A 24,957-nucleotide genomic window follows, 5' to 3' on the forward strand; every position below is an offset into this window, starting at 1 on the left:
TCACTACCAATGCTACCATCGCTTGACCACCGCCACCCATCCCACCACCATAACCACCGCCCTTGACGCCTGACCACTACTACCACCACCGTCGCCACCACCATTTTTTTTTGTAAAATAACTTACTCTGAGAAAAAAAGTGTTTTTATTATTTATATTTCATTCCTATAATTTTTTTGGATACCAAATAACATTAACAAATGATTCATTTCATTCCCATAGGTTAACCAAACAAGACAAATGAATGGTAATGATCTATTTCATTCCCTTGTTCATTCCATTACCTCCAACCCAACGTACCCTTAATCTTTGAAAACATACACAAAAGAAGAGAAGAATGGGAAATTCAAAAAGTGAGAGGAAGAGGTTATTTTCAATTGTTCCCGCCCATCGAAAAAAGTTTAGCCCGCCCACTAACCCACCTGACCTCACCCCCAGTAATAATATAAATAAACCCTAATAATACTCCCTGCTCACCTTCAACTTCAACAACAATGGTGAAGAAACACTAATCGACCCCGGGCAGATTACGGTAATCTGGGGGTTAAATAGATGTTTCCCACGAGGGGTTATGTCCGGCAAAGATGGTTCTTCTGGTGACCTGCAAAACAGACACCATGAGCTCGTCACTTAGAAGGGGGGTACCTCCTTGTGACCACTCTCCGGCGTGAGAATCAGACTAGATTGCTCTTGAATATAAGTGTATTTTAAGAGATTGCTAGAAAAGATAAGATGTGATAAGGTAATGTAATGTAATGTGATGTAATGTGATGTGTCCATACCATTTCAAGGTGTTGGAGTATTTATAGCCGAAGGTAGGTTTCCAAGCAGGTACAGCCGGCTGAATAGTATTCCTGTTCTGCCAACTATGGGCTACGCACGTGCCATGCTGGTGTTTGGTGGGTAGGTAGCGGCTGATAGTGACCAGGCCGGCTGTGTACTATTCCTGTTCCACCAACTGCAGGCTATGCAAGTCCTCCGACAGGTTGGTGAGTAGGCAGCGGCTGATAGTGACATACAGTACAAGAGCGTGCTGCTCGTCATACTGTTGTCAGTGAGCTGTCGTATCTTTGGTCAGATCTTTTGTCCATACCTCGTCAGGTACAGTACAAAAGATCCTCCAGTATCGTACGGACTGGCTCATTTGTGCGGGAGTGTTCCCGGCTTTGTGCGGGAGTGTTCCCGGCTTGCTCACTCCTTCTTCAGGTGACATTACTGAATTATTTAAGAGTTAAGTGCCTTGTGCGTGTAGCCTTGCTGCGTGGGTAGCCTTCCCTGATGGCTAGTATCCGTTAATGCGGGAACAGGCGGAGTACGTCGACCATTGGGAGGCTTTTCCTGCGGGAACAGCTTGCGTACTGCGCGTAAGGACGTCACGTCTCTGAGCATGGTGGATCCTGCGGATCCAGTTGGTTTCTGCGTAGACGTCTCTTCAAGGTGAGTCTTGCGAGTTTAGCCTTTGCGCAGACGTCCCTGTTGAAGGTGAGTCTTGCGGGTTCAACTGCGCAGACGTCCCTCTGAGGTGAGTCTTGCGGGTCCAACTGGGCTCTGCTGGGACCTACCTCTTCAAGTCCCCACAGTCCAATGTTCTTCTCATGAATTGTTAATAAGTGAAGTGAACTTTTGGACTTAAGCAAAGGGTTTTGAAAAAGGGTTTAGTTTTAAGGTTTTCCATGGGGATTCTTCCCGCGGAAGTCCTAATGTCACGTGCAGAAATTCCCGACTTTTCTGCTTGATCTTTGGGTATGATGCGGGTAGGTCTGTAACCTCCTCGCAAGTCAGGAGCGTTGAGTTCCACTTGTATAGATTCTCCCTGAGGTTTTGGTCGTTTTGAACATAGTGATCAATTATGTTAAAACAACCAATTCCATCTTGGAGCTTCAAACAATCTAGTTCTCGACGTTCCCGCTATGCGGGGATGTTATTCCCGTTTCCGCAAGCATGGCCCAGAAGATCCTTCTTGGTTTCAATTCCCTGCGGAGTGCTAGGTATGTGAAGGGTTTCGCCTTGACACTGTACCCGCACTCGTCTTATAGTTACTTTACTTCCAAGGTATTCCTGGCTTCAATTCCTTGCGGGTGCTAAGTATGTGAAGGGTTTTGCCTTGACACTGTACCCGCACCCGTCTTATAGTTACTTGGTTGCCGAGGTATTCTTGGCTTCAATTCCCTGCAGGTGCTAAGTATGTGAAGGGTTTTGCCTTAACACTGTACTCGCACCTGTCTTATAGTTACTTGGTTGCCAAGGTAAGGGGTATAGTCCCGCTTACTTTTGAATCTTTTTGAATCTTTTTGAAATTCGAAGAGTTGGTGAAAGGATAAGAACAGTCCAAACTGTTGAAACGTCGTCCGACGTTTCTTCTGGCAGTGTCAGGACGTGCAGGAAGTTATGGCAACGTGACAGTATATGGTCATTCCAGACGCTTTTTCAGGCGCGTGAGCGCGAGTTTTCGGGCGCGTGGCCGCGAAGTTTACGGCACGCGTCCTGTCAACAGCTGTTGCCAGCTTGCTTTTTCCACGTGTCATAGTTTCATTGCACCAGTGTTTTCCTCTCTCTTCCGCATTAAATTCATCGCATTCATTGCGATGAGTATATAAAGGGAGGAGAGGTTGCATCTCAACTCACAGTTTCACCTCTCTTCTTCTTCTAAACGATTTCCGGCGAATACTCTAACTTTTCTGTCGAGCATTCTCCTGAAATCGTTCTTCTTTACATCCAAAACATGTCTTCTGTTCATGATCTTGAGGCTACCGCCGAGGAGTCTGACGTGTATGCCGAGAATCCGTCGTCCACGTCGGACAAGGATGACAAGAGTACTGCTGGCGAGTGCTAGTGTGCTCTTCTGGTCGACCTCTATCAGTAGGTCGTCAGGAAGTTCATGCTCGAGCCTTTCGAGCCTGAGTTTCCTGCACCTCATCAAACAGTGTACCATGCCCCCAAGTGCAAGATAGGGGTGTACGCTGCATTCTTCGTTTATGGGAATCTCAGGTTCCCATTGACGAAGTTTGTATACCGTGTTCTGGAGAGACACGGTGTGCATCTGACTGAGGTACACCCAATGGCGATCGCCAAGATCCGCCATTTCGAGTGGGTGTGTCTCATTCTGGGTGTGGAGCCCCATGTTGACCGCCTGATGACCTTCTATTCCTGGAGGTGCATCCAGGGGTGGTATACCATGGTCAATCGGATCAAGGGTTTGAAGATCTGCGCTACCGAGCGCAGTCTTCGATCTTGGAAGCGGGAGTTCTTCTATATCTCCGCTCGCGTCGTCCCCATAGCGATGACGTTCAAGAACGGGAGAGCTCTCCCGAACCTTCACGCCTCCAACTACCAGGAGGCGGAATGGTTCTCCAAGGTCTACCGGATCCAGTCTCCGGTTTACCGCTTTGCGGAGTCCGGGATGGTGATGCTCGGGATGAGCCGGGTGTGGAAGGAGGCGTCACAGATTCCCATCGTCCTCGAATACGGTTTGAACTCTGTCCCTTACGGTATGCTTCATATTATCCGTTAATTTAGGGTTTTTGTTCTAACCGTTTTTTCTTTTTGTTTTAAGAGGGAAACGACTTGCAGTCTCTCCTGCAGCCGCGGGAGAGTGATGGTCCAGCTCGGATGGGTACTCGTGCTCTAGATGAGAACGACTTGCCCATCCTTGAGCAAACGGCGGATCGGTTCGTGGAGGTCTACCCGCCAGGCCACGAGATCCTGAGCGCCAGGCGGCCAGGTAAAGAACTTTTTGACCCTCGCCCTCTCAATGCTCAAACCTCTGCTGGAGTTCCTCTAATCTTATCATCTTCGGATGAGGAATCCGCAGATGGTCCTTTGTTGGTGAGGAAGAAGAAGGCTGCTGGCGCGAAGGGCAAGGCGAAGGTTGCCTCTACTGCCGATCCGGTGAATCGGTCTGACTCAGAGACCGAAAGCGAGGAGGTGGCGAGGAACCCTGGTGGTGGTGAGACAACAGTCTCGGAGGTTGAGACAGCTGCCACTGCCGCGCGACCAAGTTCTACGACGGTGACCGGCGTGAAGAGGCCGGCTCCGTCGGGTTCGTCCCCGCCGGTCAGAACCTTCAAGTTGAAGAGAACTCGTAAGTATAAATTAATTTTACCCGCAATTTCTTTCCGCCATTGTTTTTAATATCTTGTCTTCATGCAGGCGTGGATGCTACCGCATTCCAAGGTGATGCGGGGAGGAGCAGCTCTGGACCCATGACGGTAGGTTTGGTCAACCTACCCGAGGCGATGACCCAGGCTGCTGCGCCTGTTTGCAGCATTGGTTCAGTTGCTCATCCGATTGAGGCAACTGTTCCAATTGTGACGTCTCCACCGGCTGTCAGTGCCATATTCACTGCGTCCTTCACTGAGCCGGCGGTGAGTTTTTCTGCGGGTTCCTCCGCAGCGGCGGCCACGGTTGTGAGTTCACTTCCAGTGAGTTCACCACCGATGGTCTCTACCGCGGCGGCTTCAACCGTGCCTCCGGCACCGGCGACTACTTCGCCCCCGGCCGGTTCAGCAGGTATGTTTGGGGCTTCTAGCCAATCTCTGCCTCCTTCCCATCTGCCTGACCTCTTGGATGGATATCCGTTAGGTTCAGGTGATGGGTTCGACGGCTACCGGCCTGTTGTCGACCCTACAGGTGCGTAGGGTGAATTTGGCCTTTTTATATATTTTTTTATCATCTTTTCCTAACTGCTTTTTGTTTTTGCAGTGTCGGATTCGAATGAGGTGTTTGTTCCGCGGTGGAACATCCGCCGGGGAACCACCCTTCGGACGGCTGTGGACTGCGTCGAGTGGGCGCGCCACGCCACCCCCAGTGGTGCACTGGGAGAAGCTATGTCAAGCTACCAGGAGGGTAGGCTGACAAACGAGCTTCGAATTCTCCTTGCCCGGATGCAGCCGCGTGTCGAGCTGCTTTGTCGTGAAAACGACAAGTTAAAAGCAGCTCGTATCCAAGAAGTAGCTCAAGCGCGGGCTGTCCGGGAGGAGAACAGGAGGCTCTCCGCCGTTGTTGCGGAGAAGGAGAAGGCCTTCAAGGCCCTTGAGGTTGAAGTTCAGGCCCGTCTCGAGGCCCGTTCCAAGGCTACCCAAGCTGTTAACGAACAGCTTCGGTTAGCTAAGGAAACCGCTCGGAACGCAACTGAGAGGGCCACCAGGGCTGAAGCTGTTGCTGAGCCTCTACGCACCGAGAATGATGAGCTCAAAGCCAAATTGGAGAGGCTCCAGCAGGCTCATGATGCCTTGGCCATGGAAGACGCCAAGAAGCTTCAAGAAATCTTGGACCAGAGGGGTATGCTTGACCATACTGAGCGTAAGCTAAAGGGCGTTGAAGAGGCTGCTGCTAAGGAAGTGTTGCTTGCCAACCTTAACAAAAGTGAAGCCGAACGCGCCCGTAACCAAGCTCAAGCTGCCCTCCATGAGGCTCTGGTTACCAAGGAATGGCTTCTACGAGAAGCGTTGTCGCAGGTAAGCTTAGCTTCATAATGTCTTCACGCTTTTCTTTATACTTAGAAAAGGTTTTGATACTTGTATTTTTGTTTTGTAGGTTGTGCATCGGGTCTTCACGGACACATCATATGACGATGCCATGAGCGCAGCCCTCAACGCTTCTCATGAGGATGGGGAAAAGGCTGGCTTCCTGCTTGGTCTAGGGTTCGTTGAGAAGGGCATCCCGCCTTCCAACTTCCCTTTATATGATGTGGATACTGAAGCTGCTTATGACCAAGCAGTGAACCAGTATGCTGCCTTCCCGCATCCAGTGGTGGAGAAGGTGAACGAAGTTGCTGCTGCTGATGATGGGTTAACCATTCACAAGACCTTCCTTGAACCGCCACAGCCAACTGATGGTGCGGGTACAAGTGGGTTTGGAGGGAGTGGTCCTGAAGCTTGAACCTTTAGATCCCTTCCCACTGTTAGGATAGGTTTATGTTTTTGTATAGATTAACACTCTTGTAGGCGGGTAGATACCCGGCCATTCTTGTAATACTTGAATATTTATGGAATGTAAATCTTTTGTGCGGGTAGGACCGTCACTCTTGCTTTATAAACGTTATACGACTTGCTCATGCATATTATAGTTTAATTTGGCACTTGTTTTGCCGCATAAACAATATATGATTCGCTTGTGCATACTTTAGTTTAACTTAGCAATTTCTTAAGTACTTTGAATAAGTTAACCTATCAACGTGGCAGATAATAGGTTAAAGTTTTGCTTCCTCTTTCGTGATTGTGCGGGTAAGACCGTCACTTGCACTTAGTAGGATGGCTAAACTTTAACTATATCTGACCTGCGTGGAGGTTTTCCTCGTTTTTTCCTTGAAGATATTTTCTAAGTGTTCTGAATAAGTTAACCGTTCGACGCGCGGTTGTCAATAGGTTAAAGTTCAGTTTCCTCTATCATGATTTGTGCGGTTAGGCCCGGCACTTTCATTTAGTGGGATGACCGAACTTCACCTATGACTGACCTGCGTGAAGGTTTGCCGTTTTTTGTGTTTATGCGGGTTTTGCCGCCTTCCACACGTAACGATTTCTTCACACTTATTTATGCGGTGAAAACCGGCATATCAGTGTTTTGAATAAATTAACCGTTCGACGCGCGGTTGTCAATAGGTTAGTTCGGTGTCCTCTATCATGATTTGTGCGGTTAGGACCGGCACTTTCATTTAGTAGGATGATCAAACTTTACCTATGTATGACCTGCGTGAAGGTTTGCCGTTTTTTGTGTTTATGCGGGTTTTGCCGCCTTCCACACGCAACGACTTGTTTTCCCACTTATGTATGCGGTGAAGACCGGCATATCAGTGTGGAAAGTTCATTAAGTATAAATGTAAGACCATCAGCGTCAATGTGATAAGGAGAATCATTTCCATTAGAAGTGGCTCTGGGCCTTTTCTTTTACAAGTTTGGAATTGATCTACATGCAGACTGTGTAATTGAGCTTCCTTCCATGTTCTTGGGAGTGTCATCGAGCCTTTCGAGCCGATATGCACTTGGTTCGGAATCTCGTTGTTTACGCAGTATGTAGTCTCCGACATTGAAGCTGCAGTTTTATTCGTGTTTTCCCCAACTGGGGTTCTACACGCATTAGCCTGCTCAACGTTCATTACGCCACGAGGTGCGTGAGCGTCCCATCTCTGACAAATGCTTCGACGATGTCCTTCAAGTCTACACATTCTTCGGTGTTGTGGCCTCTTGTCCTGTGGAAGTCACAGAATTTGCTCTGATCAGCGTTGTGACGCTCTCGGATTATTGGAGCCTTTGGCCATGGGAGTCTCTCGGTGTCGAATATCTCGGTGACGCTTTTGGTGAGTGGCGTCCATCTGGAGTTCCGGTTCGACGACTGCATGTTATCCTTTCCGCCTAACCGAGGGTGCGAGCCGGATGAGGTGTCAAAGTTTACCCTTGACTGCCAAATGCCTAGCTTCCTCTTTTTGTTTAATCGGGCGGTAAGGACATTGGTTTCTCTTGTTTTCTGGGTGTAGAGGTTTGTGCTCTGGGGAAGATCTCTACCCAGTTGCTTTTCCGTTTCCGCGAAGCGTTTAGCTGCTGTCATGATGGCATCCCATGTGGATGGCATGCCATCTTTACCCGTTAAGGTGCGGATGAGCTCTGGGTCTTTTGTGCCCTGGATGAAAGCAGCGCGAACAAGATCTTCGCTAATATTACCCAGACTTAGCTTTTTTGAGTTGAAGCGAGTGATGAAGTCTAGCAAAGATTCATCTTCCTCTCGAATGCAATTGAGGATTGTCCGTTGCTCTTCGGTATACTTTCTTTGTTGGCTGAAGTGTTGGCTAAACTTCTGTTGGAAGTCTGCCCAATCATAGATGTGGTGGACCGGTAGAAGGTCAAACCACGCTCTAGCTGCTCCAACCAACGTCATCTGGAACATATAACACCACGTGGGTTCCGTCCAGTTGCTGACGGTTGCCCCCGCTATGAATCTGTTCAAATGATCGTCTGGGTCGGATATACCATCATAGGTGCCGATGTTGGACATCTGTTTTGCACTTCTTGGGGCGATTGCTTCCGCAATGTCCCTTGCAAACTTGGAGGTTCCCGCATTTGCAGCGGTTGGTCTGAAGGTTTTAGAGAAGTCACGTGGGTTTCCACCCGCGTTTTTTGGTTTGAAGGTTTCTCCAAAATTCCTTCTTGGTTGGAAGTCCGTTTCCTTACGCTTCCCTTTCGCCTTATGGCGAGGGTTTACGTCGGTGTCGGATTCCTCCGAATCATCGTCCAAGTACTCGCACTCATTGCTCATGTTGAGCTGTTGTCAAGTGCTTCCGAATTCGTCAGCCTGTTGGAGTGAACGTAAGCGTTCATCCAACTCAGCTTGGAATTCCCTTTGACGTTTTTCCGCCCACGCTTTAACTTGTTCGAGTGTTTGGCGGGGGGGCCTCGTCTGTTGTCTCTCCAACTGGGTATTGGTGAATCCCAGTGAAGGATTGTTTACTGCACTTGCCCCGGCTCGGGTAACCGGGGTAGTGTTCGTAAAATTTACTGCACTTGCCCCGGCTTGGGTAACCGGGGTAGTGTTCGTAAAATGTGTGTATTCGCCGGTGTTCTCCCCAGTAGCTGGGGTTGTGGTTACCGGGGTTTCTTGGTTACTCCCTGGCCTGGGGACCGGAGTAACGTTAACCATCTTTTCGGAGGTTTTGAAAAAACTGAGAATTAGTTCTAGCTTTTATGCACGGATGGCGCCAATGAAGAAACACTAATCGACCCCGGGCAGATTACGGATAATCTGGGGGTTAAATAGATGTTTCCCACGAGGGGTTATGTCCGGCAAAGATGGTTCTTCTGGTGACCTGCAAAACAGACACCATGAGCTCGTCACTTAGAAGGGGGGTACCTCCTTGTGACCACCCTCCGGCGTGAGAATCAGACTAGATTGCTCTTGAATATAAGTGTATTTTAAGAGATTGCTAGAAAAGATAAGATGTGATAAGGTAATGTAATGTAATGTGATGTAATGTGATGTGTCCATACCATTTCAAGGTGTTGGAGTATTTATAGCCGAAGGTAGGTTTCCAAGCAGGTACAGCCGGCTGAATAGTATTCCTGTTCTGCCAACTGTGGGCTACGCACGTGCCATGCTGGTGGTTGGTGGGTAGGCAGCGGCTGATAGTGACCAGGCCGGCTGTGTACTATTCCTGTTCCACCAACTGCAGGCTATGCAAGTCCTCCGACAGGTTGGTGAGTAGGCAGCGGCTGATAGTGACATACAGTACAAGAGCGTGCTGCTCGTCATACTGTTGTCAGTGAGCTGTCGTATCTTTGGTCAGATCTTTTGTCCATACCTCGTCAAGTACAGTACAAAAGATCCTCCAGTATCGTACGGACTGGCTCATTTGTGCGGGAGTGTTCCCGGCTTTGTGCGGGAGTGTTCCCGGCTTGCTCACTCCTTCTTCAGGTGACATTACTGAATTATTTAAGAGTTAAGTGCTTGTGCGTGTAGCCTTGCTGCGCGGGTAGCCTTCCCTGATGGCCAGTATCCGTTGCTGCGGGAACAGGCGGAGTACGTCGACCATTGGGAGGCTTTTCCTGCGGGAACAGCTTGCGTACTGCGTTTAAGGACGTCACGTCTCTGAGCATGGTGGGTCCTGCGGATCCAGTTGGTTTCTGCGCAGACGTCTCTTCAAGGTGAGTCTTGCGAGTTTAGCCTTTGCGCAGACGTCCCTGTTGAAGGTGAGTTTTGGGGTTCAACTGCGCAGACTTCTCTCCGATGTGAGTCTTGCGGGTCCAACTGGGCTCTGGTACCTACCTACCAAGAGCAAGAGGAATGCTTCCGCCAACAAATCAGATCCAGAACCCTCATCTGTCTTGCAGAAGAGAACGAAAAAAGAGGATGATTTGGCCAATACAGCTGCTGCTGCTGTTGTTGTTGAAGCTCCGGTGGTTAATAACCGACAAGAGAAGGTAGAAGAAGACCACGAGGATGATGATGAGAGTCGCTTTATCGGAGATCCGGTACCCGAACATGAAGCTATACAGCAATGGCCTCATCGTTACCTCAATGTAAGTCAATCAATTTTTATTTTTATTTCATTCTTAGCCTTGTCCATTTTCTAGGTTCATTTGTTTATATTCATTATGTAGATACTGACTGGTACAGTCATTCATATAAGCCAAAATCTAGGGTATACATACATTCATGAAAATGGGAGGAAATTTAGCTTCATTTATAGTACATTTGTAATATCAACACTAATTCAATCATTTAATTAAAAATATTTTATAAACACTGATGGATGGATCATACACATGCTCGCTTGTTTGTTTGTTTGTTTTGGATATTACAGAAGACAAAAAATACTGGAAATACAGAAGCCCCTAAAGGGTAACTTTTTATAATATTTTCTTTCTACTCAATTTGTTGTAACCTAATTGCTTCTAAATAATGTTTTTTTTGTGTGAAATACAAGGACTGTGCCTCCAAAAGAGTATATTCAAGCTAGACGACACTATACTCAAGCACTTGTCGATAATCGTATACCTTTTAAACTCGGGGATGATGCTTATGTTCAGGTAGATTTTTTTTTTAATTTGCTGTTTGTTAACCTCATACTCACATACATTTAACTTAGCATATAATTAACTATGGTTCATTTGTATCCTACTTTAGGCTGGTGAGGACACGCCTCCTTACATTTGTAGAATTGTGGAAATGTTTGAAGGAGTGGATAAAGAGTTATACTTTTGTGCTCAATGGTTTTATAGAGCCAAAGACACAGTAAGCTACATTTCAACATCATTAACTAATTTTACTATATGATATGTTTAATAACCTCTATTTCTATTTCAGGTCATTCAGGGCTGTTTTGATCTCATTGACGATAAACGTATCTTTCTTTCTGAAATAAAAGACGACAATCCTCTTGACTGTCTTTTAGAAAAGCTTAAAATTGTGCGCGTTCCGTTAGATGTAAGGATTTGAAAACAAGTATGTTATTGCGTATATCTTCTCATGTAAAAGTTTTAACTTTTGTAGGTTTCTTTAGGTGGATGTTGCTACTAAAAGAGCTATGCTTTCAAATAAAGACTATTATTATGACATGTTATATCTGGTACCATTTTCAACTTACCAAAACTTACCACCTGGTAATTATGTTAAAACCAATTCTTTTTGGATACATAGTATGTTCATGTACATAAATTCTAATTCTAATGAACAACTGTAATGTAAACAGACAATGAAGCTGATGGAAATGAATCTGATTCAACCATATCTTGCGAGTCTGAATCTAATGTAGCTGTCACTAAGGTATCAAAGGTCAAAGAAGATAAGAAACCTGTTATGAGGATGCTTGATCTTTATTCAGGATGTGGTGCGATGTCTACTGGTCTTTGTTTGGGTGCTAATATGGCAGATGTTAATTTAGTCACGGTATGAGCTGACTTTGTAATATTTGTATCAATTTTGTATTTATCTTTGAATAGTATCTGTTGTGACACTTTTTTTAAAAATGTTTTTAATTGTAGAGATGGGCTGTGGACTTGAACAAATATGCCTGTGAAAGCTTGCAACTTAATCATCCAGAGACAGAGGTGTGACATTTGTTAAACTTACTTGCATATGAATGTTTTTTTTAGTTAATGGTATTGAAAAACTTATCATTACAGGTTAGGAATGAGTCAGCAGAAGATTTTCTGTTGCTACTTAAGGAGTGGGAGAAGCTTTGTCAATCTTTTTCTTTAATCGGTGGTGGTGATTCTTTGAGTGCCGAAAAAGATGAAATGGAAGATGCAGAGGACGACGATGATGATGATGATGGTGAACTTGATGAGGAAGTATTTGAAGTTCAGAAAGTTTTGTCCATTTGCTATGGTGACCCCAAGGGAATCTATAATCGTGGGTTGTATCTTAAGGTACATAGTTTTATTTTGTTTTTCTGTTGCATTGAGTGAATAAATGTCTTTATGGTACGGTTGTGAATGGGTTGGTATATTAAATTTTAAAGCCTTTTCGTTTTGTTTTTTGTTTGGGTTTGGTTTTTTCAGTTATGCTCTTTGTGCCTGAAATTTTTGAGCTGGAAAAAGTTTTTTTTTGCTTTTGTTTGTTTTTTGGGTTTTAATTACATTCAAACTTAAACCGAACCAAAAGGTTGTCTTTAACAAAAACATAAAACCAAACCGTCATTTAGGTTAAGTTACATCATTTTGAGGTTGCTTTTTTTTGTTTTAAGCACACTTCTGCATTTTAGTATGTAAATTACATTACATTATTTGCTGTTTTGATTAATTAATTCTAGTTTTTTCTCAACTCAAGTTACAATTACAATATCTGCTGTTTTGATTCTTAAATTATCAGCTGCTGTTTTAATTTGACAACACATTTGTTTTTGCATCACCAGATTCCTTGGAAAAACTATGGTCCAGAAGAAGATACATGGGAGCCTATAGATGGCTTGGGGTATGCACAATACTTATGAACATTTAGTATCTCTGTTATAAAAAAACTTATTCATAATTACTTTTTAAAGTTGACAAGTAAATAATTTCATTAGTTTGACACCAATGCATTTTTATATCAGTGATTGTCAGGATAAAATAAAGCAGTTTGTTACAGAAGGTTTCAATTCAAAGATCTTACCTTTACCTGTAAGCACATAATCAATATACACTTTCACAGTTACAAGTTAATATTTGTGAATATTAACCGTTGATCATTGATCGTTGACCATGTTTTCCAACAGGGAGATGTGGATGTCATTTGTGGTGGGCCTCCATGTCAGGGAATAAGCGGGTTCAACCGTTTTAGGAATAAAGAAAAACCATTGTCTGATGAAAAGAACAAACAACTTGTTGTGTACATGGACATTGTAGAGTATTTAAAACCAAGATTTGCTTTGATGGAAAATGTTGTGGATATAGTTAAGTTTGCAAAAGGTTTTCTTGGAAGATATGCTTTGGGTCGTCTTGTTTCTATGAATTATCAAGCACGTGTGGGTTTGATGACAGCTGGCTCTTATGGGCTTCCACAGTTCCGGATGCGCATGTTTATGTGGGGTGCTAGGCCCAATGAGGTGATTATTTAAACTTATGTTATATTTTTGATTTTGTAGTTATACATGTTTAATGATACTAGTTTTGTTTTGCAGAAATTACCACAATATCCTTTGCCCACACATAATGTAGTTACGCGTGGTGTGTCTCCTGTGGAATTTGAGGTATGATTTAGTATTTTTTTTATTCATACTGCAGGGATTGGATTTGGGGTCAAACCGAATTAAAAACTAATTTTTTGGTTTTTGAGTTTTTATAAACTGTCAAGCATTTGTTTTTGGGTCGAGTTCAGTTTGGCTTTGTCTACTTGAGTCTAATATTTTTTCCGTTGAAAAAAATTGGTTTAAAATCATGAATTCGATCTTAAAATGTTTGTGTTGATTTTTTTTTATAATTATTGATTAATTTATCAGTTTATGTTAAAATATATGGGTTATGTAATTTATAAAATTTTTACAAGTTACGTAAAATTCAAAAGGTAAACGAACTAAATTTTAACCTTTTGTAAATTGGTTAGCGAGAAGTTCGATTATATTCATTCATTTAATAAACAAACTAACATGAACGAAGTTTTTGGTTCATTTAGCTAAACAAACGAATGTAAGCACATCTTGTTTGTCCATTTATGTTTGTTAGCGTTTGTATACATTCATATTTACACCTGTTTATGGTTTGTCAATATATTTGTTTAAAAAGTTAGGCCCATGATGACTGTTTAGTTTTATCAACTTTTTAGGCCCAATTTATTTAAATTGGTTTTAACACAGTTATGTTCTTTCATCTATTTTCATTTCATGAACTGTTTGTTTATACTGTTAACAAACTAACTTATATGAACATGAACACATTCATTTTCTTTGTCACTTAATGAATGATCACAAACAAGAAACCCTGTTTGTTTTAACTGTTCTTGTTGGATCGTTCGTTCCCTTAAAGTTAAACAAGAACATGCTCTGTTTGTGTTTGTTTGGTTTTAGTTACATGCAAAACGAAAGCAAAAAGTTGGTTTTTGTTTGAGTTTTCTTTATTGGGTACAGATCTGTTTTTTTTTTATTGTTTTTTGCATGCCCTCTAGTTCATAGTTTGTTCCAGAAATGAAAAATGTTTATTTTTACTTTTTTTGCTTTATTTTTTTATTTGCAACCTGTTTTATTGGAAAATTCACTTGTTGACCACAGTCAAATACGGTTGTTCATGATGATGTTAAAGTTGAGTTAGAAAAAGAGCTGTTTCTTGGTGATGCAATTTCTGATCTTCCACCTGTAAGTAACTGATAATACTTTGTTATTACAAAGTTTCTCATTCTATAACTTTATTAAAAAATAAACACACTTATAGGTGACAAATGACCAAAAAAGAGACGAAATTCCCTACGCAGAGCCACCCAAAACCGAATTCCAAAAGTTTATAAGACTCAAGAAAAAGGGTGAGCCTAATATTAGTTTCACTGGCTCACAATATCTTAATTTTATTTTACATTTGAATTCTTTTTGTTTAATTTTTCATTTATAATCTAGATATGCCTGGATTTGCTGGTGAATACTCTTCAGACCATCTATTGTATGATCATCTTCCGTATACATGTAACAATGATGATTACCTACGTGCCTGTGAAATCCCCAAGAAAAAGGTTTGGTACATTTTCACTACATTATTTTCTGTTAAATGTTAATTAATTGTCATTACCCATTTCTCATAATATTTTCAGGGTGCAAACTTTAGGGATTTAAAGGGCGTTTGTGTTCGTGCTGACAATCGTGTTGAATGGGATCCTGATGTTGAGAGAGTGTATTTACCTTCAGGAAAACCATTGGTAAGTGTCACAATTTATGTTTATTATCAAACATTAATTTTCGTAATCAATTTGCATGTTATTTTTACTGTTGACAGGTTCCTGATTATGCCATGAGTTTTGTCGAGGGGCGTTCATTGAAGTAATTTAACTTACACGGGTTACTTTTTTATGCAGAAATATTATCTGACTTTGTTTTCTTACTTCTTTCGTTTGGTTGATATGCAGACCATTTGGGCGGCTCTGGTGGGATGAAATTGTACCTACTGTGGTCACCCGGGCTGAGCCTCACAACCAGGCAATTCTTCACCCGGTGCAAGACCGGGTTTTGACTATTTGTGAAAATGCTCGCCTTCAAGGGTTCCCGGACTACTATAAACTCCTCGGCCCCATTAAAGAAAGGTAATAAAAAACATCAAACACGTCTCTAGTTTTGTTTAAAGCTCTAGCTCGGTTGATTAGTTGTTTCTTATAAGCTTGAGCCTGGCTTATAATACTTGTTAGTTAAATTAGGTAATTATACACATTTTTAATTATTTTTATATATTTTGTAGTCATAATATTATATATTATTCAGTTATTTTATCATGCTTTTTTATATTATAAATTATATGAACAATAAGCTTGTTATTAAACAGACTTATATTAAGACTTGCAGTTGGGTTTAAGCTTGTTTAAGCTTAGCTTGATGTGAGCTATTAACAAGCTGATTTCGAGTAGTTCATGAGCCAGCTTGGCACACTCTTAATAAAACTGATAGTTTATTTAATTAAAGTGGTGATCTTTTTATAAAAATTTGATAAGTTTTTTTTCCCCAAAAAATAGTTCATTATTTTTTATTAGAACTTTATTGTTTGTTTATTAATAAAAATTGATAATATTTCTATAACATTTTGCAGATACATCCAAGTCTACTCGCTAGCTATGTCGGTCAATGGTACTGCTACTGACGGGCCTGTGTTTACTTTGCCGAAAAAGTTTCCCAATGTGGAGGCGGAGGAAAATTAATAATTATTACTTGTAATTTTGGACATGAGGATTAATTTATGCATTGACTCTTGTTGTAATGTACTAGTTAATCTCATTTCTTTCATTAATGAAAGCTTTCGTAACTTCTATACTCTTGTACACTATGCATATGTGTATGTACATTGGTTACTCAGTTATTCATACTTCCATGCATACAGAAATAGGCTGCATTGTGAGGTATTTGAACTACTGCACGGTGAATCATACTTGCTTATGTTATTATTATCTTCGCTCTTTTGTTCGGTTCCATTTTGGTTATTGTCATCGTTCTGATCTTCATCTTTCTCTGAGTTAGCTTGACTTGGTTTGAAAATAAACAACCCGTAACTTGATCCAGGGGTCAAGAAAAGCCATGCGTGGACGTCCCAGAACACCTCAATCGGTTGATTGTTAACCAAGACGGTTTGGTTACCACGGAATTTCCATTGCAAGTTTGTTATGTGGATTAGTACAGTCCCATCTATACTGATTGACATTTCAGGGTCGTTTGGCCCTACTGTCGAACTTTCCACCACAATGCCATAATCTTTTCTATGTTTATCAAATTTGGCTCGTGTCGTGAAGCTTTTCTTGCCAAAAACGTGTTCTTTTTTGAAGAACAGTAAGGTGTCGGATGCACATGGTCGTGCCTTTGTCCTTCTGTATACCTTTTCGGTCATGTCACCTATTAACAACACGACTTCTCCATTACAAACCAATGCGACATAGAAATCTGAGCAGGGTTCTGGTGATCCTGTAAAATTTGCTGAACGGAGATCCCAATGAACGACGATTTGAACCCCGTCAACCTCAAATGCTCTGTAACTTTTCTTGCCCCAAAAATGCCATGGGGCGAGGTCAATCCTGCAGTTGGTGCGATGATTGGTTTCCATGCTGCTGTCTACATAGATTGTCAATGAGTGGTTCATTATGTTTTTGGTCCAAACTGCGGTCACGACCCGCCAATGGCCACCAATGAGTGCCTGATACATGCATGTAACCGTGTCTTGTGCGGTTTTTGTTGACGTGGAAGGGTCTTCACCTTGTGAAATCGGCGTCAGTTGATCCTTTGAGGTGACATAAAACGCCATGTTGACCGCGTCTTAATCCTCAATCATACCATGTTCTCTTTAAAATATGAAACATCAAAACTCTTGATTCCTCAAGAAATTAACGTTGGTTTTGACAAAAAAAAATATATATCTTTAGCATTCATAGGCTTCAAATCTTTTGGTTTTGAAATTATTTTGCAAGAAGATGAATGTAAATGTTTGGGATGGGATCTCTTGAGGGAGAGATGCAACATGCACATAAATCTTCCTACAAATGAAAGATAGATAAAAAAGTACATTAAATTTCTTTAGATTTTGTTAAATAAATTAAATGGACAAACTAAAAGAAAGGATTTACCAATGGATATTAGAGCATATGGTCTAAAACAAAGTTTTTAATTTGAGTAGTTTGTTTAAAAAAAAATTAGCGTGACAACCTTCATAGTTTCTATAAATTTAGACCAACATATAAAGTAATTATTTAAAAAAGGGGAAAGTGAATACGGTGCCGTTAGCCGTGCAACCTTATACGCGAAACCAATCAAAACTACGTAGTTTTGATTAAAATCTTCCCATTTATTTAAAATCCTTTCCATTGTTGTAAATATATTAATTTACTAATCTTAAGAATAAATGTTTAGCTGCACCTTCTCCCTAAATTCCACCAAAGAACAAAACTTAAGTTTTAAGTCTTTTCGGATATTATTCATACATCAGTGGCTTGCAATTTATTTAATTGTTTTTTTGAAATTTAATTCAGTACTAATATCAATTATTGTAAACTCGTACATAAGTGGCTTGTGATTTGTTGGATTATTTTATGGATTTAAGTTGGTGTATTAATATCAATGAAATTAGATAAACACGAATTAACCAATACAAGTACAAGAACGTACAGGAGGCTATAGAATTTTGATCTCCAAAACATATGAGGAGGTTATAGAACTACGTAAACAAACAGGAGGCTATAGAATTTTGGGATGGGAATTTCTTTAAACAAACGTTCTAATCAAAGAGTTAGACATGAAATTATTGTAAACATGGAAATAGATCAGGAGGTTTAATCAAAACTACGTAGTTTTGATTGGGTTTGCGTGTAAGGTTACACGACTAACAGCACCGTATTCACTTTCCCCTTTAAAAAAACTATTTAGTTTATTTATTTATTTTTCATAAATAATTCCAGTGTTAATATTTTAACAAATCCGTGATTTCTATATGTACTGATTATATAATTATAAAAAGATCTAAGACTTCTAAAACGTGAGACCCAAAGCACTTGTTTACTTTTTCAAAACCCTTCCATGATGGAGGTTAACATACAACTTAGCCATTAAAAACAAATATTTGACTTGTGTGGTTTGAGATTGACTTTAAATCTTCACGGGGCCTAAACCTATCACAAGCTGCGATTAAGCTACATTTTCTGGCAACCACTCTTAGGCTGTTCGCTGTTGGCCGTTAGGCATGGCCACCCATTCACCACCGAGGGCTACCATGAGGGTGGGAGCGGGGAAAAATGCGTGGAGAATTCCACGTCTTTGATGGGGGGAAGAAGAGAATGGCTGCAGTGTGCGTGGAGAGAATATACCCACCCGCTCGACAGTGAGGCAGAAGCGACAGTGGTGATGAGCAGCGGGTATACAACATAGCTTTATGTATTTTTTTTAAAGTGAAGGCAATGAAGGTAAAGCTAATGGAAATTCGATTATCCATAGTAAAAATTCGATTATCTTCACGAGTGTCAAAAGTGAAGATTCAAGCTCTATCATTATTAACCTTAATCATAAGCCTAATGCAGAAAGTGAAAGAAGAGTTCAACCATAATCCATAAAAACAAAACCAACAAAATACATGGTCAAAAGCAACAAACATCAATTCAATTCCCCTTTTGTCAAAAGGTACAAATTATTTAAAACATGTAAAATTTCTACTTTCTTTCTCTTTCAGAACAAGTTCTTCATAACAGCTTAAGGCCTTCCGCTTCGTACTGCTCAGTAATAGGCTTTCCGAGGATTACCCTGCAAAAAAACATTGGATATCTCATTTAATTAGTAAACATGATCATGAGACCATCTAATGTACTCAAGAATGATTTTAGAGATTATTTATGTAAAATGCTAATTTGTAGTATTGAACTATCAAATAAGAGAAAAAAGGATGCATTCTAACCAGTGGATTTGGTCTGTGTTTGTAACCAAGCATCATACGCTTCTTATACTGCTCATAGATATCATCGTCGGGTGTTACCTCACCCGGTTGAGATGCGCCGACACCCAAATTATCCTTCTTCACACTACCCGCCAGTATTGGATCAGATATCCCACTTCTAGAGCTCCCAAGCCCTTCACCTGCATTTATGGGTCAAGGTTACAATCGTCATTAATACTATCTACAATAAAAAAATGCATATTAATTTACCTTCTTTCCAACCCATTTTGGATAAAAGTTTATGACCAACATTGTCAGCCTGAATTCTCGCCCTTTGTGCAGCCTCCTTGGCAGCTTTCTGTGCAGCAGCATCATTACAGCTGGCCATGAATTTGTCAAGCTCTTCTAGAGGTATATAATCACCCATATGATGACCCCTCTTACCATCACCTGTACTTGTGCAATTATATGATTATATAACTATATATATATATTTCCATTAGTATGAAAACTGGAAAATGAAAACCATAAACACTACCTAGGAGAGAAGCAGGAGGTGGCATCTCGTCTTTGGAGTGTTTAGGCCGTCTTTTCTTTTCTTCTTGTGCAGCCTTTTTCATATAAAATTCCATCATAGCTATCGGGTCTGATGCTGATGGGGCAGTGGCTTCACCTACATTAGACATTTTCATTGCAACCGTAGATTAATTAAATCATACATCTTATAAAAAATATCTGAAATTTCAAGGCAAGAGAGTAGTAACAAACGAAAACAAGTCAATTACCATCCGACTGTACACTTTCAGTAGCGTCAAATAACGCTGAAGCAGGGGTCTGGTAATTTGGATGTTGCTGATGTGATCTTTGAGAGCTATTGGTTGCAATAGTCTTGGTACCACCTGTTGTAATAGCTTACAAATGTTATATTATTTGTAAACATTGAACACTTATACATAAATTTTGTGCAAATAATAAGAGTGAACTACAATGAAAAAGAAAATCACTTTTGTTTAAACTCAATGAACAAATGATCTAAAGAACATACACTTTGAAAGTACATATAACTAACTATATAAGGTCCAATCATACAAAAATTAAACAAATAATAAATAGACCAAATTCTACAGTCTATGTATCATGCCCTGTTTTCAGTAGGGGTGTTCATTATTCGATTTGAAACCAAAAAAACCGAAAACTAAACCGAACGGGAACCGCAAAAGACAGGACCAAATAACCCGCACAAAACATTTTTATTTGGTTTGGTTTTGAAACTAAATATCCCGTTTTGGTTCAATTTTTGGTCATGCAAATTCTGAATTTCCATATATCCCATATATTTTCTTTTAAGAAAATGTCATATATGATATGCCCAATACTTTTAATCTTTATACAGTACTTTAAATTAATTAAATTAGTTAGTTAATAAAAAAAAATTAACTTATCTTTATATAATAACCAATAATACTCGTCAATTAATAAAAATTAAAAAAATATGCCAAATTAACTTTACCTTTATAAAATAATTAATTAAACTAGTTAATAAACAATTTTACACCAAATTAACTTGTCTTTACATATTACTAGTGGATTATGATAAAAATTAAAGAAGTCAGTTAATTTTTAGCTAAAAAATCAATTCAATTGATATTGGTTTATTCAGTTATTAACCAAAACCGAACTGAATAAGAATTCTGTTCGGTTCTTAGGTTACCACTGAACAAAACCCAAAACCGAATAACAAAATATAATAACAGTTAGGCCTATTGCACAAACCAGTATTTGCTATTTGGGAGTCCACAGATTTTCCCAGAATCTTTTCCTCTTCTGCAAGCCGATATTCATAATATTTATAATCAGCACAGCTTTCATCAAACAGGAAGCTGTTTACAAGTCAGAAAAACAATGTTAACATATTTTAAATCTTGATCGATAAAGAATTATTTGACTGCACATACAGAAAGATCCAAATATAATAATAACTATAACAAACATACTTGAAAGGGGTATCTCCAGGGTTCTTTTGACGTGTTATATGCTCAATCTGCCTTCCGTTTTTTGCGACAAAAGTTGCTAAATTGTCTGCAGCCTTCTTTACAATGGGGTCACTTGGTACTGCTGCATTTCACTTAAGAACCGGTTAAATCAAGAGCATTATGTATTAGCTCAACATCTCTTTCCATTATTAGCTGCATTCATCAGACAAAAGTAATTCAAAAATGTTTTGTCCTCTTCACACCATTTTAACCAACCACCATCCACAATAACAAACCTTTAATCCATGACTAGTCAGCCACCACATCAGCAAAACATTATTTTTTCAAAAATACCCAAAAACATTGCCACATCATCATCACCTATTACGTTTACTTTAATTACCAATCTTTTATTATTTTAGTTAACTACATAAAAAAGTAATTAAAATTATAAACTACTGTGAAAATTATAGATTATTGAAATTTAAATTTATAATTAACAAATCTTTACTTTACTAATACTTAAAAATTCATAAACGTCAGACATATGAAAATGTAGCTGTTTGAAGGAAATTTAAAATTTTAAAAGTTATAAATTATAGCATAAAAAATAGATTATTAAGTTTTAAAGCATAAAATTGCCATCGACCCACCCCACCACCATCCGGCTTTTCTAGTTCTTAGCCAAAATCAAGAGGCCTCTTAACACCTCACAAAACAATTAACCGCAATGGTGAAAAGCGGTAAAACAGGGCTACCTAGGCCTCTAAAATGAGAAAAAACGCATCGTTGGTGATGCTCTAACAAAACAAATTCACTTCTATAACATTTATGTATACGTTGGAAAATAGTCGATGAGAAAATAATAGCATAACAAAAGCTGCAATTACCAACAACTTGTTTTAGTGGCTGTTCTGAAACATCAAACTGGTCCACCTTCTGCCTCTTTATTGGTCCATTTTCATCTTCGTCCTCATCTTCACTTAACTTGACAGCTGGCGCCACAAGTTTTGACTTCTGTTTCAGGCTGAACGCAAGCTTGCCTGTTGAACTTTTGTTGACTTTGCAAGAATCACTAGCTTTAGAGCCACTATTACTTATATCAGGCTTAGATTTTGTGGGCCCTGATAAGGTTGGCTCTGATTTAGATTCCTTTTCTTGTTGAAGTTGTTTAAACCGCTCCATAAACGAACCATCATTAACAAATAAACTAGAAGCTGTTTTTTTCTCCATTGGATGCGTTTCTGTTTATGGAAACCACTGATTGACACGTAAGCTTACAAGTCGTATATAATAATATATGGTGAATTTTAGAACTTTCATTGCATAAACTATAAAGATAAACAATGCGAGTTGCTATATATCTTAATTTTGTTGGTCATTAGGTTTAGGGGTGTGCAAAAAACCAAATTAACTGGCACATAACCGAGTTAACCAAACCGATACAACCAAGCGTAACTAATTTCAGATGGGACACTTTTTTTGGAAACCGAAATTAGCAGGTTGTTTTTGGTTATTCATATTTCCATATCCGACAAAACTGAACCGACCCACGATTTAGAGATAACACGATTAATCGACCCAACCCACCATCTTTATATAACTATTTCTTGAATGCTATGCAATATATTAAAATGCCAAATGACAAAACTCAAACTATTCAAGCCCAAATGTCTAATAACAATTTATCAAGTGGTTAAAAAGTTACAAGCCTAAACTTTTGGGGTCCGATTTCATTGTTTTGGCCTTTTTAGTCAGACCAAAACATTTCACGACCAATTCCAGTTCACGGTTAACTGACCCGAATCAACATGTAAAACTGATTAATCATAACCGACTGGTTTCTGGATGTCATTGTTTATATATAGATATTATAATCGAAATTTAACATTACTCAAATATTTTATCATTGCCAGAACCAAAATAGAGGACTACGAAAGCTTGAGGTTTATTGAGAAGTATGTAAATAGCCGAGTAATATAGCCAAAATCAGTTTAGGTGAATTGAAGGGGGGGGGGGGGGGGGTATGTGCATACTGCATATCAGTGTATCATGCAGTATTTTCTTGGTAAACCATGGTTTAAAGTAATTTTATGCGGCATTGAGATGATTGGACCTTAGAAGTTCATATTTAAGAACGAGGATGGGATGTTTATTCAAGGCCCCATTTAACAACCAATGTGTGTGCATTTGTTAAACATCAAACTGAAGCACTTAGACCCATATTTAACAATCTACACAAACACTAGCGCCCTGTTCTTGAGTTTTTTTAAAGGAGGTAAAGGAAAGGAAAACTAAGGATAGTTAAAAAATGGGTGTTCTTGAGTTTTTTTTAGGATGGAAAGGAAAGGAGTAGGAGGAGTTAGGAGGGATTAAATTAATGTATTTTCCTAATAAGTTATCCTCCCAAAAACGGGATGATTACTAAGGATAACTATTTTTTAACATAGTTATCCTTTCCTTTCCTCTAATTTCCTTCCAACACAAGAACACACCTAATTAAAAAAAATTTCCTTCCTTTCCCTTCCCTTTCTTATCATTCTCTCTCATTTCCTTTTCTTTCCTTGGTTAAAAAACTCAATAACAAGTCGTAAATGTTAAATGAGCATGGAATAAAACACTACATCCAATCTCAATCATGAATTTCCTAGACCCAATTATCTTGAAGCCGGTACTTTCGATACGATTATAATACACAAAACACACTTGATGAAAGAAAATACTCATTGATACCTAGGCCTGTAAACGAACACGAACGCTTAATCAAACATATATATTGTGTTCGTTTACATACTTTCCACAGTCTAATTAAACATTCAATTAGAGAAAAACTTGAAGGAAACAAATATGAACCAATCAAATACCCGAATAACATTAAATTAATTAATTTGAACACATAAGTAAAAACGCCCAAACAAAGAAACTCTAAACAAATTACACGCTACAATAATATAGATAGATTCTACCTCTACAGTTATAATATCAATAATAATGATATAGAAATCATGAATCATACATACCCTTATGTTGGTAGAAAGAATCAGCGATCAGGATCGGGAGATGGAGGAGAATCGCATGATTTGGGTGCGATGCTTTTCCTTTTAATCATATTACTTTTAATGACTAAATATTACATTAACCACCCTTATTTCTTTCCCAAAACCTATAAAGGCCCCTTACTTCTTACACCGTCATATTCTAAACTTTTCTTTAAAACCCCCGGTTTCTTAACCTAAGGTTTTGCGTGATGTGATTTTGGGCTAAAACCAAACCTTTGGGTTTTTGGTTTTTGAAACTGTCGGGCTTTGGTTTTTTCGGTTTTTTTCCATGTGAGCTTGAAAACTTTCGGCCGGAAATAATGAATTTACATTTACATATAAGATTTGTTAATTGCCAACTAATAGGCTATTATACATTTGACCAAGAATATTTGAGTTACATTTCTATTAAATTCTTATAAATTACTTAAAGTAAGAATAAAAAAATATAAAAAATTAGGAATTCTGTTCGGTTTTTACAAAAACATAAAATCAAACCATCGGTTTATGTTTTGATTTGGCTATTTCAATTTTGAATCGGTTTCTTGTACACACCTACTTTCTTCCACAACACCAAACCTTTACTAACCCCATATATATATATATATATGGAAAAGATCCAATACAATACAATAATACATTAACGTATAATAGGTACGTGAATCCCCTTTTTCACGAACTCGATCCATGAAATCACATCCCAACATCTCAGAATCGTCAATACATATTCAATTAATCATTGGTTCACCGAAAAAAATAACTTTGGGTGGTTAATCGATCAATTTTTTACTTTTTTTCACTAAAACCGTTTTTGAGCGCTTTATTTTTTTGGCTGAGCGTTTTAGGGTTTGGTTGAGCGTTTTAATACTTTTGCCTTTGTTACGTTGAGTTCTTTCAAGTTCTTAAAACTCAAAGTGGTTCTCAAAAGCAATCAATCATATATATATATAT

General features: G+C 39.5%; 3 protein-coding genes across 3 annotated transcripts; 1 reads left to right on the top strand and 2 right to left on the bottom strand.

The window, feature by feature from the left end:
* Positions 1-337: 337 nt before the first annotated feature.
* On the top strand, positions 338-15,190 carry LOC143569350 (DNA (cytosine-5)-methyltransferase CMT3-like). Its single transcript, XM_077055316.1, has 20 exons — positions 338-366; positions 9,701-10,004; positions 10,289-10,326; positions 10,412-10,514; positions 10,612-10,719; positions 10,792-10,911; positions 10,988-11,087; positions 11,177-11,373; positions 11,469-11,534; positions 11,610-11,855; positions 12,341-12,399; positions 12,521-12,587; positions 12,683-13,012; positions 13,088-13,156; positions 14,171-14,254; positions 14,331-14,418; positions 14,510-14,622; positions 14,701-14,805; positions 14,883-14,926; positions 15,013-15,190. Exons 1-20 carry the CDS (start codon positions 338-340, stop codon positions 15,188-15,190), a joined length of 2,448 nt encoding a protein of 815 aa, XP_076911431.1.
* A 757-nt stretch (positions 15,191-15,947) lies between these two features.
* LOC143569456 (uncharacterized) lies at positions 15,948-16,936 on the bottom strand. The gene has a single exon (XM_077055380.1). The coding sequence runs from the start codon at positions 16,881-16,883 to the stop codon at positions 15,948-15,950; it is 936 nt and encodes a 311-aa protein (XP_076911495.1). The 5' UTR covers positions 16,884-16,936.
* Positions 16,937-18,649: 1,713 nt separating this feature from the next.
* LOC143572921 (SURP and G-patch domain-containing protein 1-like protein) lies at positions 18,650-22,807 on the bottom strand. The gene is made up of 8 exons (XM_077057965.1): positions 21,859-22,807; positions 20,990-21,110; positions 20,769-20,875; positions 19,790-19,894; positions 19,531-19,689; positions 19,266-19,445; positions 19,017-19,195; positions 18,650-18,865 (listed from the first exon to the last, which is right to left on the bottom strand). Exons 1-8 carry the CDS (start codon positions 22,199-22,201, stop codon positions 18,839-18,841), a joined length of 1,221 nt encoding a protein of 406 aa, XP_076914080.1. The 5' UTR covers positions 22,202-22,807; the 3' UTR covers positions 18,650-18,838.
* Positions 22,808-24,957: the final 2,150 nt, after the last annotated feature.

This window comes from Bidens hawaiensis, unplaced genomic scaffold (genome assembly GCF_021521415.1).
Source record: "Bidens hawaiensis isolate Kalapana, Puna unplaced genomic scaffold, B.hawaiensis_p1.1 tig00000097_1, whole genome shotgun sequence".
Classification (NCBI taxonomy): domain Eukaryota; kingdom Viridiplantae; phylum Streptophyta; class Magnoliopsida; order Asterales; family Asteraceae; genus Bidens; species Bidens hawaiensis.

What these genes read in the sequence shown, in the direction of transcription:
- LOC143569350 (XM_077055316.1), top strand. Translation starts at nt 338, where the DNA reads ATGGGAAATTCAAAAAGTGAGAGGAAGAG. An exon ending in CAAAGATCTTACCTTTACCT is followed by an intron (nt 12,588 to 12,682) that starts GTAAGCACATAA and finishes GTTTTCCAACAG; the next exon opens with GGAGATGTGGATGTCATTTG. An exon ending in TGTCTCCTGTGGAATTTGAG is followed by an intron (nt 13,157 to 14,170) that starts GTATGATTTAGT and finishes TGTTGACCACAG; the next exon opens with TCAAATACGGTTGTTCATGA.
- LOC143569456 (XM_077055380.1), bottom strand. Translation starts at nt 16,883, where the DNA reads ATGGCGTTTTATGTCACCTCAAAGGATCAACTGACGCCGATTTCACAA.
- LOC143572921 (XM_077057965.1), bottom strand. Translation starts at nt 22,201, where the DNA reads ATGGAGAAAAAAACAGCTTCTAGTTTATTTGTTAATGATGGTTCGTTT. An exon ending in TGACGCTACTGAAAGTGTAC is followed by an intron (nt 19,690 to 19,789) that starts AGTCGGATGGTA and finishes AATCTACGGTTG; the next exon opens with CAATGAAAATGTCTAATGTA. An exon ending in TCCTGCTTCTCTCCTAGGTA is followed by an intron (nt 19,446 to 19,530) that starts GTGTTTATGGTT and finishes GCACAAGTACAG; the next exon opens with GTGATGGTAAGAGGGGTCAT.